The sequence below is a fragment of the Piliocolobus tephrosceles genome, chromosome 10 (genome assembly GCF_002776525.5).
Source record: "Piliocolobus tephrosceles isolate RC106 chromosome 10, ASM277652v3, whole genome shotgun sequence".
Lineage (NCBI taxonomy): Eukaryota > Metazoa > Chordata > Mammalia > Primates > Cercopithecidae > Piliocolobus > Piliocolobus tephrosceles.
Genome location: NC_045443.1, coordinates 12,372,338 through 12,386,594, shown reverse-complemented (window position 1 = coordinate 12,386,594; position 14,257 = coordinate 12,372,338). Strand labels below are relative to the sequence as shown.

General features: G+C 44.5%; 1 protein-coding gene across 1 annotated transcript in view; it reads left to right on the top strand.

Moving 5' to 3' along the window:
* The window catches only part of MANSC1 (MANSC domain containing 1), a 23,365-nt gene extending 10,185 nt beyond the window's left edge, over positions 1 to 13,180 (top strand). The window contains exons 3-4 of the mRNA XM_023226195.1: positions 3,658 to 3,798; positions 11,480 to 13,180. Of these exons, the coding sequence (XP_023081963.1) occupies positions 3,658 to 3,798; positions 11,480 to 12,411 (1,073 nt within the window). The 3' untranslated portion in view covers positions 12,412 to 13,180. The remainder of the gene's footprint in view (positions 1 to 3,657; positions 3,799 to 11,479) is intronic.
* Positions 13,181 to 14,257: the final 1,077 nt, after the last annotated feature.

The window sequence follows — 14,257 nt, the reverse complement described above, 5'->3', positions numbered from 1 at the left end:
CCAGGCTGGAGTGCAGTGGCATGATCTCCGCTCACTGCAAGCTCCGCTTCCCAGGTTCACGCCATTCCCCTCCCTCAGCCTCCCGAGTAGCTGGGACTACAGGCGCCTGAAGCCAGGCCCAGCTACTTTTTTGTATTTTGGGTAGAGACGGGGTTTCACCGCGTTAGCCAGGATGGTCTCGATCTCCTGACCTTGTGATCCACCCACCTCAGAATCCCAAAGTGCCGGGATTACAGCCATGAGCCACTGCACCCGGCCCCATTTTCCTTAGTTCTAATAGTTGTTCTTACAAATTATCAAATCTGAGGGGGTAGGATCAGGAAATCCCTGAGTTAGTAGTAGCCAAGTCGGACAGAAGTGTGGTTGACCTAGAGACCTGATAACTTTCTACTGGCTTCTGAAGTGAGGGCAGTCTTGTGATACTGAGCCCATAATCCATGGAGTCTGACGCCAACTCTGGATAGTTGGTGTCAGAACTGAACTGAATAGTAGGATATGTGGTTATTGCTGCAAAATGGTGTGGAGAAGACACCGTATATTTGGTGTCAGGAGGAAAAATTCCTTCGATGGTTGAAGGGGTGGCCTGCCCCTCCACACCTGTGGGTGCTTCTCGTTAGGTGGGACGAGAGACTTGAGAAAGGGAAATAATACACAGAGACAAAGTATAGAGAAAGAAAAGCGGGACCCAGGGGACCAGTGCTGTGTTTTCAGAGGACCCACACTGGCACCGGCCTCTGAGTTCCCTTAGTATTTATTGATAATTATCTTTACCATCTAAACGATAGGGGAGTAGCTAGAAAATAGGATCATTGTAGGGAGGAAATCAGCAGTAAGACATAAGAACAAAAATCCTTGTAACATGAATAAGCCTAAAGGAAAATGCTGTGCCTTGAGATGCATATGCAAACATCTCCATAAACCTTTTAGCAGTATGGCTCCAGCAAGCCCCACCTTATTCCTAAAGGCGGTTTCTCCTTACTCAGTAAACAAGGCACACAATGGGTTTTACACAGAGATGTTACATTGCCCAGGGACGGGCAGGATTTTTAACCATCAACCCTCTTTCAGGTACTTGTTTAACAAAGACACATCCTGCACAGCCCAATATCCTTTTAACCTTAAATCACCTTCGCACAAGTCTCTTGCAAGGACAAAGTTGGGGGTAGGGTCACAGATTAACAGCATTTCAAATACAGAACTAAATGGAGTCTCTTATGTCTCCTTCCTTCTATATAGACACAGTAACAGGCTGATCTCTTTCTTTTCCCCACAGATGGTCTCATTGAGCAGTGTGTTTTGGAACACTTTATGCAAGTAATTTATGGAAATGACAGAGGTTTAATTTAAATTTCGAGTTTTTCTTTAAAAGTTGACATCAACATGTGTGTGAAATAGAAAGATCACCTGCAAGCAGGACTGAATACTTTAAGTGTGGGTATTTACAGGTGTCAGCAAAGCCCTGCATTTCTTCTCAGTTCTAAGAAATGAGGGTTTGCTGTTTTATTCTATAAGCCGAAGTCCTATTACTGCTTTGCTACAAGCAGAAGTACTTGGGACCTCAGTTAATGGATCTCAAACATTTTCCTCACTTATTGAGAAATGGTTTAACCACTGAGGGTTCAAAAGTCACTATGGTAACTTGGTGATACTCTAGAAAAATACACATAACACGATGGGCTCAATATCTTGCATACAATTTTGAGGCTTATGGACCCTCCCCTTTACCTAAGTGCTAAAAAGAAAGGTATTTCTGGTATCACATTGTTGAGAAAGAAAAGGCAGGAGTACTCCTGTTATTTTCTGAGTAATGGGGATATGACATGATAAAACTCCGGCAGAGGCTAACTAAATCTTCCTTCCCATCTGGGAGTTGGAGTCGATCTCTCACCATTATGTGACTAGCACCAGTGGTGGTGATGGTGGACAGAGCGTGTGTTTTTAACAGTTAGCCTATGTGCCTCTTAATCTTTTTAACCTGACCAGGGATATGCTGACCTCCCAAAGGTGTGAGACTGTACCAAATGGAGGACAAAATCAAATCTAGGCCATGATAAATCGAGAGTTTGATTTCTGTTGACACAAGAGGAACAGAAAAAGAAGCCAGCGGCTAGGTGCAGTAGCTCATGCCTGTAATCCCAGTACTTTGGGAGGTTGAGGGGGTGGACCGCTTGAACCCAGGAGTTCAGGATCAGCCTAGGCAATGTAGTGAGACCCCCGCCTCTACAAAAAACAAAAAATTAGCCAGGCATGGTGGTGCACGCTTGTAGTCCCAGCTACTGGGGAGGCTGAGGTGGGAGGATTGCTTGAGCCCAGGAGGTCAAGGCTAAAGTGTTCTGTGATTGTTCCACTGCACTGCAGCTTGGATGACAGAGCAAGACCCTGACTCGAAAGGAAAAGAAAAGAAAGGAAAGGAAAGGGAAAAGGGGAAAGGGGAAAGGGAGAAAAGAAACGAAACCAGAAATTATAGTTAAGAGTGAAAAGTGAGGAAGAAAGGATCATAGAAAAGCAAACATGACAAGGAGAGAGGGGAAATTGGAAGAAAAACACAAAGAATGGTACAGATAAAAATTAAAGGATAGATTGTATTCCATATACTACTCGGATCCTGTGTGGAAGGAGCCATGATAGCTATAATAATTTACTGACTCCATTCATGGCTTTATTAGACATCTGAGATGCTTTCAGAATCCAAGAGATGGCCAGGCGTGGTGGCTTACACCTGTAATCCCAGCACTTTGGGAGGCCAACAAGGGCAAACAGCTTGAGCCCAGGAGTTCAAGACTAGCCTGCTCAATATAGAGAGACTCTATCTCTACAAAAAATAAAAAAAAATCCGGGTGTAGTGGCTTGCATCTGTGGTCCCAGTTATTCGGGAGGCTGAGGTGGGAGGATCTCTTGAACCTGGCAGGTGGAGGTTGCAGTGAGCTGAGATTGTGCCACTGCACTTGCACTTCAGCCTGAGTGACAGAGCGAGACGTTATCCCAAAATAAAAATACAAATAAAAATAAATCCCAGTTTTGTAAGCAACATTTAAAGCATTGTGGACAGGGACCAGCGGAGCACATGCCTCCTTCTCTCCATCAGGCCTGCTCAGGGTGTGACCTCGGCCACATGAGTGTCAGATGTTTGGTGCTAGATTGCTGGCCCTGGCATCCACAGTGAACACCAGTGTGGGGTTGTCTTCTATCTTCATAACACATCAGTAGTCAGGGCTTGACGATGGCAGAGTGGTCAAGCTTGTGGGAGCACTCTTCCCAGGATATTTGGGCTACCTCTGGAGCCACAGTGTCTTGGGCTGCTGGAGGTGAGTGACATGCAGGAGTGTATGTGTGTGTGTGTGGTTGTGGACACCTTTCAACCCTGCCTTCTTGGCCTTTAAAGACTTTGCTTTGACTTGGACTTTAGCAGGGACAGGAGCTTCCTTCTTCGCCTTCGGTGCCATCTTATGAAAAGAAAAAGCTAAACCCAGTGTCTTTTAAAATTGCCTTAAGCGACTAAACTAAGGAGAAGGAAATGGTTCAGCGGTCAGCAAACAAGTGAACAAAATGAACAAAGGTGTTTGTGTTGGACTCCATAATAAGTGAAGTTTTTCCTGCTTGCCCTACTCTTTAGAAAATCTCATTTCAAAATCATGCTTATGAAACCTTTCATTGCAGGGGACAAAGCATGTAACTTGATGATCTTCGACACTCGAAAAATAGCCAGACAACCAAACTGCTACCTATTTTTCTGTCCCAATGAGGAAGCCTGTCCACTGAAACCAGCAAAAGGACTTAGGAGTTACAGGATAATTAGAGGTAATAAAAGCAGTATACTTTTTCTTTTGTGATTGGAATAACTTAAGACTGTGGTTTATGTGAAAGATTTTCTTCAAGAGTCTAAATAAAACTACCACAAAGGGTCACAAATACTGAGACCTAACAGAAAATCTCATGATTGGAAATTCAATTTATCAAACCAAAATTTGATTTCCAATGAAAGGCGTGGTAGTATTTGTTCTGGTTTGTTTCTGTTTTTACCTTTATGAGATAAAAGGCATACAAACCTTTTATGAAACATTTCTGAAGCATGTCTTTAGAACAAGGTCTGCAACACTGGAATAAGTATACAGGTCTCCAGGGTGACTGTTTTGAAAGGGTGAAGACTCGTGTTAATATAGAAAGTTCTAATATATTTGTTATTAAGTTCCCATTATAATCACATTATCTGAAATCAAACTTATTTATGGCCATATCACCCTGAAGGCACCCAATCTCATCTGAAATCAAACTCACTGGATTTTATTGTTTAGACCTGAAAGGAAATTCATTCAAGAAATATTTATTAAACATTTACCATGTGCCAGATTCTCTGCAAAGCACTAGAAGTACAGTCTCCATGTTCATGGAACTTACATATTAATTCAGAATGGAAAATGAATAGCAAAAAAATTAATATAATTACTGGGATATGTTTTGCTGAGACTTTGGCTTGTTAATTTTTCAAGTTGAAATAGTTTCAATATCAATTTTTCTTTTTTTTGAGATTATCCATATAAAAAAGGTGAAAACAAATATAATGTTGCTTAGGTAATTCTGTGGACCCTTCATAGACAGTATTTGCATAAAATCAGAATTACAGAATTTAGTGGGGTTTTTTGTTGTTTGTTTTGTTTTTTTTTCCGAGACAAAGTCTCGCTCTGTGGCCCAGGCTGGAGTGCAGTGGCGCCATCTCGGCTCACTGCAAGCTCTGCCTCCCGGGTTCACACCATTCTCCTGCCTCAGTCTCTCAAGTAACTGGGACTACAGGCACCCGCCACCACACCCGGCTAATTTTGTTTTTGTATTTTTAGTAGAGATGGGGTTTCACCGTGTTAGCCAGGATGGTCTCGATCTCCTGATCTTGTGATCCACCCGCCTCGGCCTCCCAAAGTGCTGGGATTACAGGCATGAGCATTATTGTTGTTTTTTGAAACAGAGTCTCACTCTGTCGCCCAGGCTGGAGTGCAGTGGCGCTATCTCAGCTCACTGCAACCACCTCCTCCCATGTTCAAGCAATTCTCATGCCTCAGCCTCCCAAGTAGCTGGGGTTACAGACACCCACTATCATGCCCAGCTATTTTTTTTTTTGTATTTTTAGTGGAGACGGGGTTTCACCGTGTTGGCCAGGCTGGTCTCAACTCCTGACCTCAGGTGATCCACCCTCCTTGGCCTCCCAAAGTGGTGGGATTAAAGGCATGAGCCACTGCACCCGGCCTCAATTTTTCTTTTATTTAAGTTTTAGAAAGTTATCATCATACTCTTGATTTTTAACATTCTACTTGTTTTCATTTATTCAACAAATATTATTTAGCATCTTCTATGTGCCAAGTACTTTCTATGCCCTAAGGAAACAACACTTAACATGAAAAACAAGGTTCTGGCCAAGTGTGTTAGCTCATGCCTGTAATTCCAGCACTCTGGAAAGTGGGAGGATCACTTAAGCCCAGGAGTTCGAGACCAGCCTGGGCAACATGGTGAGACCTCATCCCCACAAAAAATTTAAAAAATTACCCAGGCATGGTGCTGTGATCTTATAGTCCCAGCTACTTAGGAGGCGAAGGTAGGAGAATTCCTTGAGCCTAGGAGGTCAAAGCTGCAGTGAGCCGTGTTCGTGCCACTACAGTCTAGCCTGGGTGACAGAGTGAGACTCTGTCTCTAAAAAAAAAATAGGAAAATAAAGTTCTCCCTTCTGGAACTTATGTTTTACGGGAGAGAGACAATAACCATAATAAATAAATAATCGGCTGGGCGCAGTGGCTCAAGCCTGTAATCCCAGCACTTTGGGAGGCCGAAGCGAGCAGATCACGAGGTCAGGAGATCGAGACCATCCTGGCTAACATGGTGAAACCCCGTCTCTACTAAAAATTCAAAAAATAGCCCAGCTTGGTGGCGGGCGTCCGTAGTCCCAGCTACTTAGGAGGCCGAGGCAGGAGAATGGCGTGAACCCGAGAGGCGGAGCTTGCAGTGAGCCCAGATTGCGCCACTGCACTCCAGTCTGGGCGACAGAGCGAGACTCCGTCTCAAAATAATAATAATAATAATAATAATAAATAATCAAGAAAATATAGTCACAAGTGCTATGCAGAGAATTGAGACAGGACGGTAGAATAGTCAATCAGTAAGTAAAGATGTAACCGCTAAACTGAGATCTGAACAGCGAGGAGCCAGATGTGAGGAGATCAGGGGAAGACCTTCCAGGTCCAAGGTCCTCAGGCAGAATGGTTTGGGGTGTTTGAAAAACCAACACTCCAATCCCAGCTGGTTGACTCATTGTGAAATATGTAGAGAGTGATATGCAAAACGGCAGGGAGGGCCAGATCACATAACATCTTGTAAGTCATAGGAGGGAGGTTTTTTGTTTGTTGTTGTTGTTTTTGAGACAGTCTCACTCTGTTGCCCAGGGTGGAGGGCAGTGGTGCGATCTCAGCTCACTGCAAACTCCACCTTAGGAGGGACGTATGCCACCACTCCCGGCTAATTTTTGTATTTTTAGTAGAGACAGGGTATCACCACATTGGCCAGGCTGGTCTCGTACTCCTGACATCAGGTAATCCCCCCACCTCGGCCTCTCAAAGTGCTGGGATTATAGGCATGAGCTTCCGTGCCTGGCCGGGAGTTTTTAGGTGTGTGGTGGGAAACTGTTGGGAGTTTAATTTTTATTTTTTTGAGATGGAGTCTCACTCTTTCGCCCAGGCCGGAGTTCAGTGGTACAATGTCTGTTCAATACCACCTCTGCCTCCTAGGTTCAAGCGATTCTCCTGCCTCAGCCTCCCAAGTAGCTGGGATTACAGGCAAGCATCACCACGCCTGACTTTTTTTTGTATTTTTAGTAGAGATGGGCTCACCGTGTTGGCCAGGTTGGTCTCGAACTCCTGACCTCCTGACTCTCATCTGTAATCCTGGCACTTTGAGAGGCTGAGGCGGGCGGATCACGAGGTCAGGAATTTGAGATCAGCCTGGCCAACATGGTGAAACCCCATCTCTAATAAAAATACAAAAATTAGCCAGATATGCTGGCATGTGCCTGTAATCCCAGCTACTCAGGAGGCTGAGGCAGGAGAATTGCTTGAACCCAGGTGGCAGAGGTTGCAGTGAGCTGAGACTGCGCCACTGCACTCCAGCCTGGGTGACAGAGCAAGACTCCATCTCGGGGAAAAAAGAAAAAAAAAAAAAAGGTGATTTCTCAAAGCTCACCATAGATGCCCTCTTGGGAATGGACAGTGACACAGCAGCAAAGTGGAAATGGAAAGACTGATTAGGAGGCGCAGGTGAGATCTGGGTGAAGAAACAGGGAGCGGAGGGCGAGACGGAGAGATGGACATATGGGCTGTTCCAAAGTAGAGCTAACGGGACCTGCTGGTGGTATGGGCCTGGGGGGCCAGAACAAAAGAACCGTCAAGGCCAAGTCCTAGTTTTTGCCTTGAGCATCCAGATGAATGGTGACCCCATTTGCTGCACTGGGGGAAACTTGAGTAGTTTTAGAGTGATGGAATCTAGGTGGAGTGGAATCTAGGGTTCTCTCTTGACTGCATTAAGTATGAGGTGCGTGCGTGTTGACGCTGCTTTGCCCCCTAGCTGAGGCTGTGTCTGAGTTTCGTTCATGTGCCAGGGAAACCTCATGTGTCAAACATCCTCTTCAAACAGGAGCACGAAGCAGAGTATTGTGTAAATAAATTGTTGTTAGGATATGATGATAGAAATTACAGCTGAATTTGTTTTCTAATACTTCTGGAGTGTTGCTGCTTTTGTAATGCACATGTAAAAGAGCATGTATGGGATGAAGATCCTTGCCAATGGAAATGGGAAAAAAGGGAACTCGGCATGTGTATAAATCTTCTTAGGGCGAATGTGAAGGTAATGAAGTGAAATTAGAATTAAACGGTTCTTGTGGTGGCCACCAGGGGGCGTTGCCAGCCCCTGAGCAGGTTGATGGACACCTAGGGGCAACGTGGCACCAACCCCGGACGTAGTATTCAAAGGACTGTTTATATCTTCAGGATGTGTGCAAGTTGTGTTTGTAATTCTGTTTATGAATCTGTCCATGTTGATGAATTCATATTACCCCATTAAAAATGAATTATCTGCCTCCTGCCTGGAGTGAAATTAAATACAGATTATCTGTTTGGTGGTTTGTTTCCGAAGAACTCTATTTCTTTTTCTCTTCTTTTCTCTCTTTTTTTTTGAAGCAGTGTCTGTTGCCCAGGCTGCAGTGCAGTGGCGTGATCATGGCTCACTGCAGCCTCCACCTCCTGAGCTCAAGCAGTCCTCTCCATTCAGCCTCCCGACTAGTTGGGACTACAGAGAATGCACCACCATGCCAGGCTAATTTTTTAACAATTTTTGTAGCAATGGGGGTCTCAGTATGTTGCCCAGGCTGGTCTCAAACTCCTGGCCTCAAGCAATCATCCCGCCTCAGCCTCTCAAAGTGCTGGGATTACAGGCATGAGCCACCGTGCCCAGCCTCTATTTCCTATATCCCATTGACTAATATTTACAGACCAAGAGTTTGAAAGATGACAGTGGATTCTGTTCATTCTCTAAAGCCATTGCAGTTTGGTATTTAATCGTTTATTGTTGTTGTTGGCAGCTTCATGGCATGTCATTTTTGCCAAGGACTGGAAGAATAGGATAATTCAGACATAGAATAAGTTGGGAGTCTGTTTGCTCAGCTGGGGTCCAAGTAATAGTCAGTCTCTCATTTTTCAACTCAGTGAAGTTGTTTGAAAATAAAACTCCAAAGAGGCATTAAGGGTGCAGAGCTGCTTTGCAGCTCCCTTTGTGGCTCATCTCTGCGTGACTGAGAGGAAGCGCCATGCCCCAATGGCAAACATGAGTGGGTGGGGCGAATGGAGCAGGTGTGGAGGATCCCTGTGTGGTTCTAGGACCTCTGCCAACAGAGGAATCTTATCAAGAAGTGGGACTGGCCCTAGCTTTGCTTTATTTATGAGCTTGCATGCTTGAGAAAGAAAACAGCTGTTTTGGCCATTCTTGTCAATGGCCATATTTAAGTTCTGATTTCACACACATCACAGAGTGTTTACTTAAACAGTCTTTTTCTTTTTTAACTTTAAAATGAATTATAGGCCAAGCATGATGGCTCACACCTGTAATTCCAGGACTTTGGGAGGCCGAGGTGGGTGGATTGCTTGATTCCAGGAGTTCAAGACCAGCCTAGGGGCAATGTGGCAAAACTCTGTCTCTACAAAAAATACAAAAAATACAAAAATTAGCTGGGCATGGTGGCATGGCACTGTGGTCCCAGCTGCTCAAGAGGCTGAGGTAGGAGGATCACTTGAACCCAGGAGGTTGAGGCCGCAGTGAGCTGTGTTTGTGCTACTGCACTCCAGTCTGGGTGACAGAGCAAGACCCTGTCTCAAATATATATGTATATATTTTCAAATATACTTCATTTGACCCAAATTCTATTTTAGAGTAGAATACTATATCCTAGAGCAGATGTCCACCAACTTTTTCTGCCAAGGACCAAATAGTATTTTAGACTTTTCACACCAGTACTTTAGGTTTTGAAATACAGAAATTTGAATTTCGTATACTTTTCCTGTGTCACACAATATTCTTTTGATTACTTTTCAGCCATTAAAAGAAATGTATAAACTGGCCAGGCATGGTGGCTCACCCCTGTAATCCCAGCACTTTGGGAGACTGAAGCAAATGGATCACCTGAGGTCAGGAGTTCGAGACCAGCCTGGCCAACATGGTGAAACCCCATCGCTACTAAAAATACAACCCAGGTGTGGTGGCATGCACCTGTAATCCCAGCTACTCAGGAGGCTGAGGCAGGAGATCACTTGAATCTGTGAGGCAGAGGTTGCAGTGAGTCGAGATCATACCACTGCACTCCAGCCTGGGCGACAGAGTGAGACTCTGTCTCAAAACAAATAAAAATTTTTAAAAAATGTGAAAACCATTCTTAGCTTGCAAGTCATACAACGACAGATGGCAGGCCAGATTTGTCCATCAGGCTGTAGTTTGCTGAGCCCTGTTCTAGATGGATGAATAAGTGACAGTGCAAAGAACCTCTCGGAGGGGTAAGGCTTAGAGAGTAGTCACAAGACGGCATGAATCCGAAGCTGCCTCTGGATCCGTTTGTAGGAAAGAGGAGACTGAGGACCAGTTTGGAAACTGGCATGGAGGTGAGTTGAGGAAGGAAAAGGAAAAGAGAACAGGAGTGAGTGGACTGAGAGATGCCAGGACATTCCTCTGCTTCTTTCCTTGTGTTTTCTGCAGTTCTGATCTACGTGAGATGGTTAGCCTAGCGGCAGTGACACACAGCAGTTCACCTGGCCATTCCCTGCACTGGATTGCTTGAACAGCCCTTTCCACTTTGAGCTATGATCAGTGGGGTGTGTGATCAGGGGCACAATTCTGAGCTTCCTGGAGCAGGAGCAGGAGCAGGGGCTGGTTTCTCCCCAGCAGGCATCGGGACTGTATGGATTTCTGCTCTCTGTGTCTACAGCGTGGTCATCATGATTTCAAATATTGGTCCCATCGTCCTCATGACCTACGACATTGGCTCCAAAATTCCAATCTTTGAGAGTCCGAGTGAAATCTCCCAGATAGCCTCGGTCCTCGGAGCAGAGTGCTGGAACGATACGTCTCTGGTTTTTGTTGTCATTGTTCTGCTGCTGCTGTGGCCTCGGTGCTCAGAGGGGTGACCAGACCCTGCCTGGCCCCTCCTCCTCCTGCCTGTCAGAGACACATAACAGGGATTCTGCTCCCTCTCTCCTGCTCTATCACCTCATTTCCCACGGCTTCCACATACCTTTCTTGCCTGCCCCATGCCCCCACTGAAATCTCTCCTGATGATTACTTGCTTCCCAATTGTCATCTCAGTCTTAGTTGGTATGTCCTGCAGAAGCCCACACCTTCCCCCGCATTCTCCCTGCCAACCTTTCCTGCTCAGGTCACCCTCCAGCCCACTTTTTCCCCTGGCCTTGGCCCCTTAGGAAGATGAAGAACCCTCTCCATCTTCCTAAGCAAGCCTCTTGCTGCCCTGCTGAGCCCCTCCGGCTTCTCTGCTGTGAAACTCCCACCTTTTCCTTAATTTGCCTGGTCCTCCTCCACACATTTCTCTTATCTTCTGTCCTATCATGCTAGAAATAAACCACAGCATCTGGTAGAGAGGCGGCGTTATCAGATTCTCATTTAGCAATTTGTGTTTTTCCATTTTGCACACATTTCGATGAAATGTCAAGTATCAACGGTTTGGAGATTTGTTTAAGAGATAGGATCTCCCTATGTTGTCCAGGCTGGTCTTGAACTCCTGGCCTCAATCCATCCTCCTGCCTTAGCCTCCCAAAGTGTTGGGATTATAGGTGTGAGCCACCATGCCCAACCGGTTTGGGGATCTTTTGAACAAGCTGATATGTTTATATTTTTTAACCTACCTTAGCATGGAGTTATATAAGCACTCCTCTTATTTTCCATATATTTTCAGATTTTCCATCTTTGACCAAAAATTTGCCAAGCCAAGAGTTACCCCAGGAAGACTCTCTGTTACCTGGCCAGTTTTCACAAGCAGTCACTCCTCTAGCCCGTCATCACACAGGTTATTCAAAGCCCACCGATATCTCATGGAGAGAGACACTTTCTCAGAAGTTTGGATCCTCAGATCACTTGGAGAAACTATTTAGTATGGACAAAGCAAGTGCCCAGCTCCTTGTTTATAAAGAAAAAGGCCATTCTCAGAGTTCACAGATTTCCCCTGATCAAGAAATAGCTCATCTGCTGCCTGAAAATGTGAGTGTGTTCCCAGCTACAGTGGCAGTTGCCTCTCCACATACCACCTCGTCTACTCCAAAGCCCGCCATCCGTCTACCCACCAATGCTTCAGTGACACCTTCTGGGACTTCCCAGCCACAGCTGGCCACCACATCTCCACCTGTAACCACTGTCACTTCTCAGCCTCCCACAACCCTCATTTCTACAGTTTTTACACAGGCTGTGGCTACACTCCAAGCAATGGCTACAACAGCAGTTCTGACTACCACCTTTCAGGCACCTACGGACTTGAAAGGCAGCCTAGAAACGATATCGTTTACAGAAATCTCCAACCTAACTTTGAACACAGAGAATGTGTATAACCCTACTGCACTTTCTATGTCAAATGTGGAGTCTTCCGCTACGAATAAAACTGCTTCCTGGGAAGGTAGGGAGGCCAGTCCAGGTCATTCCTTGCAGGGCAATGTTCCAGAAAATCAGTATGGCCTTCCATTTGAAAAGTGGCTTCTTATCGGATCCCTGCTCTTTGGTGTCCTGTTCCTGGTGATAGGCCTCGTCCTCTTGGGCAGAATCCTCTCGGAATCACTCCGCAGGAAACGTTACTCAAGACTGGATTATTTGATCAACGGGATCTATGTGGACATCTAAGGATGGAACTCAGTGTCTCTTAATTCATTTAGTAACTAGAAGCCCAAATGCAGTGAGTTTCTGCTGACTTGCTGGTCTTAGCAGGAGGTTGTATTTTGAAGACAGGAAAATGCCCCCTCCTGCTTTCCTTTTTTGTTTTTTGGTTTTTGTTTTTGTTTTTGTTTTTGTTTTCTGAGATGGAGTCTTGCTCTGTTGCCCAGGCTGGAGTGCAATGGCACGATCTCGGCTCACTGCGGCCTCCATCTCCTGGGTTCAAGCAATTCTCCTGCCTCAGCCTCCTAAGTAGGTGGGATTACAGGCATGTGCCACCATGCCCGGCTACTTTTTGTGTTTCTAATAGAGATGGGGTTTCACCATGTTGGTCTGGCTGATCTCAAACTCCTGACCTAGTGATCCTCCCCCCGGCCTCCCAAAGTGCTAGGATTACAGGCGTGAGTCACCACACCCAGCCCCCTTCTGCTTTATGTTTGGTTTTTGAGGAGGAGTGAAGTGGGAACCAAATCAGGTAATTTTGGGTAATCTGTCTTTAAAATATTCGCTGAAAACAAAGCTCTACCTAAAAATTTGATTGGCTTTTATGCAAAGAAACAGGTTAGGACATCTAGGTTCCAATTAATTCACATTCTTGGTTCCAGATAAAATCAACTGTTTATATCAATTTCTAATGGATTTGGTTTTCTTTTTATATGAATTCCAATAAAACTTATTCCAGATGTAGTTCCTTCCAATTAAATATTTGAATAAATCTTTTGTTAGTCAGTAATGTTCTTGTAAGTAGCATGTCCAGCTGGATAACTTTCCATTTATTTCCACTAGCAAAATTATTATGTGATGAAAATATGTGTTCCACGTTAAAATGACAAACCCCCTTTTCCCCATCAGTGAGCAAAGTCGCTTGGGAGAATTCTAGCAGAATGTTAGCCTACATGGAGACAGTGGTAAGTCAGTTCTGATAAATGGCCAAATCTACTTGGGATCTGTTCTAGTTAACTTTTTAAAGAAGTGTTATAGACATTTTCTAAACTTGTACTAAGTTAAAAATGTACCAATATTATTTTATATCCTTACCTAAATTGACCAGCAGTCAGTTTAAGCTTAATTTAGAACAACATTGGAAATAATAACCAGCACTAAGATTGATGCTGCAATTTTTACTGGTTACCAATTAAAATTTCTGAGAAAGGCTTTTAATAAAGTTTTCCAGACAAGTTACAGATGAGGTAACAAAGAGTCCAGAAGTCCCCTGGGTCAGTTTGACACCTCGTTTCTCTGGACTTCAATACGGTTATCTGTAAAACAGGACATTTGGTCCCTTCCAAGTGTTACCAGAGTTTTTGCAGATGAAAATGGAATTCAGATGCGAACTTAATACAGTGAGCACTAGAGGGCAGTAGCTGGTCAGTAAGTACCGCAATTAAGACAAATGCAGGAAATGACAGAAAAGGCTTTTCTTCTCCTTCCTCCTCACCTCATCTCCTCCCCCTCTGCTCTCCTGGTACCCCTCCCCCATTTCCCTGGTTTACACTAAGCTCAGAAAGTACATTAAGAGTGTACACTAAAGTACATTAAATAATATTCTTCCTATGTTTTCCAACTTAACAGCTTGACACAAATCTCCAAGGGGTTTACATAAGCTTTAAGTAGGTTGAATAAATAAAACCTTGAGTCAATTTAATTTAACAAGTATTTATTGAATATCCGCATCTAGGCCAGAATCAGATTAGTAACCCAGTGCCTTGGAATTTTAAAATGTCTCCTCTCTTTGTTAATGGATTTAGCGAGTGGAAATAAGGCTTTCTGTGGTGGTTTATAAAGGTATTTTCCTGGCTCTCTTGGAGTTCTCTGT